Source organism: Tigriopus californicus, chromosome 6 (genome assembly GCF_007210705.1).
Source record: "Tigriopus californicus strain San Diego chromosome 6, Tcal_SD_v2.1, whole genome shotgun sequence".
NCBI lineage: Eukaryota > Metazoa > Arthropoda > Copepoda > Harpacticoida > Harpacticidae > Tigriopus > Tigriopus californicus.
Window position 1 is genome coordinate 5321217 of NC_081445.1, and position 3479 is coordinate 5324695.

The window sequence follows — 3479 nt, forward strand, 5'->3', positions numbered from 1 at the left end:
TGCCGGAGAACGAAAAGAACATCAAGAACCTGACCTATCGACCATTTGGGGGTGGTCCTCGTTTTTGCATCGGGCAGCGTTTTGCTTTAATCGAGATGAAAATGGCCGTCGCCAAATTGCTCACCAACTATCAGATCAACACATCTCCCCAAACTCAACTGAAGTTCGAAAATGGGAGTCCTTTCTTTCTCAGCTACCCAGAGCTTGTGTTGCGAATCGAAAAGTTGTAAGCTTGTTATCTAGCCCTCTATGTTTATCCAACATCATTTAATACGTGTCAATCCCTCATATCAAAACCAAACAATTATAGTGAAACACCATTCGCCAGAGTTGGCCTTGAATGACAAGTCAACGACGGCCCTTCGAGAACGATCAGATGCTCCAATAAGCCAAGCCAAGTTGATAGTGCGAAAGAATAAGTGCAAAAGATGGCAATCCAGACGAGTCAATAACGTCACGCAAGATGCCCATAACCCATGACAGTTGTAGAAGGACATGCAAATGTATGTAACACCCTTTTTTAGACCTAGATGTGTATAGGTGAAATCAGCAAGATGTTTATCTAACACATGCCAATGCCAACAACTAACCCATGTTCACGTAAGAGTCATAAGTTAGAAGAAAGAAAGCTATCGAGGAAGACACCTAACGAAGAAGAGTTAAGTTGATATTCCCACCTTTGACAATCATCAATTCCGGTTCAATAAGCCTCCGCCATACCGTAAGGTCTGACACTGTAAATATACTTATTCAAGTTTTGGACACTCTCACTCAAGTTATTTCGCCATCAGTCAATTCGGAGTCGATATCCGGTTCATTACACAATAAAGAGAAATACTTTGGAGTTGTGTAGGGTATAATTTTTGGGCTTATTGATTGGAAAGAGTTTAACCCAGGAGCTCCTAGGTCGACATTTTTGTCACTATGCTTCTGATGCAAATCAGCTATTTAGCTTGAAGGGCGTTAGTTAAGGTTCTCAACTCGAGCAAAAAAAGGTACTGCCGAGCAATCAAAGATTAAGAACGAGTCTTGAAGCAACCCTTTGTTCGAGTCTTAGAAAGGCAGGGTCACGTTTTGACACTCGGTTAAGCATTTTTGATTGTTACTTCTGTACCCTCTTTTGCTAACGATGGGAGCCCTAGCGAAGGTCCTTTAAGCTAAAAACTGCCTTTCCGGTTCAGTACACAGGAGTTGAAGGGTTAACGACTGGATAAGGAGATGTTTATGTTTGACACGGTTTTCATTAAATTTCACAAAAATTAAGATGGTTCTTCTTCCGACCTGAATTTACGAGAGGATGATCGAGAAGGAAGAATCCCCACAGAGATGAACACAACAGGAAAAGATGGGAGCGCCAAGAAAATTGAAGTGTCTAAGTGATATTGGAATATTTTACTATGTGGCCATTTGCATGGACCAACGGATGGGGTTGAGCGGAATATCTTCAACCGCGTGTTGAGGTTGGGCAAGAAACTGAACGGCCGCATGTCAGTTGTCTCCTTGTCTCTGCGGTCCAAGGTTCCAACTGTTAATCAAAGGACATGCAAGGAGATCCTAATGACGACTTTTGGGAATCAGGATCGTCAATGACCATGAGATAGGGAGGGCGGTTTCACCTAGCCATTCCAGATGGAAGAGACCTCCCACGAAAGTGTTTTGTTCCAAAACCTATACGGCTTGGGAACAGTCTTCCCGATGAAGCCAAATAACAGATTTGACCGCAAGATTCAAAACAGCCGTCATTATATTATGAGTAGGGCCGGCCAAAACTTGCATAGAAATATGTTTTTTATTGACAGCAAATTTGCACAAAAAATCACCTGAATTTGCAAACAAAAAAAGGCAAACCCGCGCACTGACTCGTTGAGGAGGGCTGTAGAGACTAATTTTTGCCTTCGAAATCAAGCAATAGTCAATTGTCCAATGGAAAATTATGTAGCAAAGCTTAGTGCGAGCTCCCTTTCACTATTTAAATTACAGCATAAATTGCTTCTTGGACAGCTTAAATGGGCAAATCTGCGGTCATTTCCAAAGGGGAGGTAGCAATTAATGTTGGTTGTGACCATAAAAAACCATAACTAGAATGCTTAAGCTGAACAGGAGCTGTACCACATGAGCATGTTTTCAGGTCAGCTGACACTGGTGGAAAAGGAACAAAGATATTTCATGAAATCTCGCTTCAGTCAAGTTGAATTATTCTCATGAAACGTTTGTTATTCCTCTTTAATCTTGATTTCTTTTGAATCTTACAAATATACAGGTAGAAAGAGCGGTAGAATAATAAAAAAAATTGGGGCATAATACACGTAACATGTCAAGAAAGATTCATACAGTAGTAAAGCAAATCACGTACTCTATTGATTGCCGTTGTTTAGCAACGCATGTCGAAAGTGTATCAAAATGTATCCGATATTGCAACCCAATGATGAGGCATTTGGAATTTTGTTTCAATCTCCCAACAATGTGCTTTACGTAATCAAGATAATTCCGACACCTCTGGAGGTCAGCCTCAACCCGGGCTTGTTCCTTGCGTTTCAGTTAAGTGTTTCCACAACATGGATGAAAACTTTAACTTGAGCCCCATTTTAACTCCTTCAAAATTTCGTTCTTAAAAATGTGGTCGGGCAACTTACTCAAACCCGTTTTATGAAGAGTGCTAGACGAGATTAATTGCTTGACAAGGAGGAGTCGTATTAGGGGTTTCTAATCTGAATTTGGACGAGCCGTCAACGATTCAATTTGTACCATAGTTGTCCTAAGTAGCTTGACTACGAATGAAACATTTTGCCCACCAGCGACAGCTGAGACAAAAACAAGCAATCGCAGCGCCTTTGATCGATCTATATATGAAGTTATCTATGGTTGTGACAAAAAAGCGGAAATAATCCTCAATTGGGACACCCAACATCAGATGGCCGACTGAGTGAGAGAGCTGCCATCTGACTTTGTAACTCACAACAAACCTGGGAGGAAGATTCTTGCATTGTTCACGTTGCTTCTCAGATCCATCAGCTGAACCAGAGTATTGTACTTATATATTTATAATGCATGGCAAAAAGATATCTGAGTTCATCAACAACATATTGGTAATGTCACAGTGAAACTTTTACACAACAGGTTTGATATTAAGATTAAGTTTCAATACATGTTAGAGATAAGCTTACACCGTGTTCAAGTTTCTTGAAAATGGTAGCAGGCTTTCACATCTCCTTTAAAAATCAGATACTTCTTATCATGCTTCCATGGAGTATCAGTAAATGGACGAGAGGGTCAATTTTCCTTTAAATGACTCGCTCAAGTACACAGAGAAGGCTAAATTTGAATTGACTATTACTCGTCAACTAAAGCCCCAATTGTGCTGAAACTTGCCATGTAAACTCCTTCGACTAATAAAGAATTGCTCTTGCCAAAAAAAATCAATGGCTTTATGAGGAATGAAATTGGATGCTTAGTGATTTTCATTCTTTTATTACTGCCGG

The 3479-nt window shown here is 40.4% G+C and overlaps 1 protein-coding gene across 1 annotated transcript in view; it reads left to right on the plus strand.

Moving 5' to 3' along the window:
- Positions 1 to 762, plus strand: part of LOC131882735 (cytochrome P450 6a8-like) — a gene marked incomplete in the record, with an annotated part of 12578 nt that extends 11816 nt beyond the window's left edge. Inside the window, 1 exon segment of the mRNA XM_059229984.1 lies at positions 29 to 762. Within this exon segment, the coding sequence (XP_059085967.1) occupies positions 29 to 230 (202 nt within the window).
- Positions 763 to 3479: the final 2717 nt, after the last annotated feature.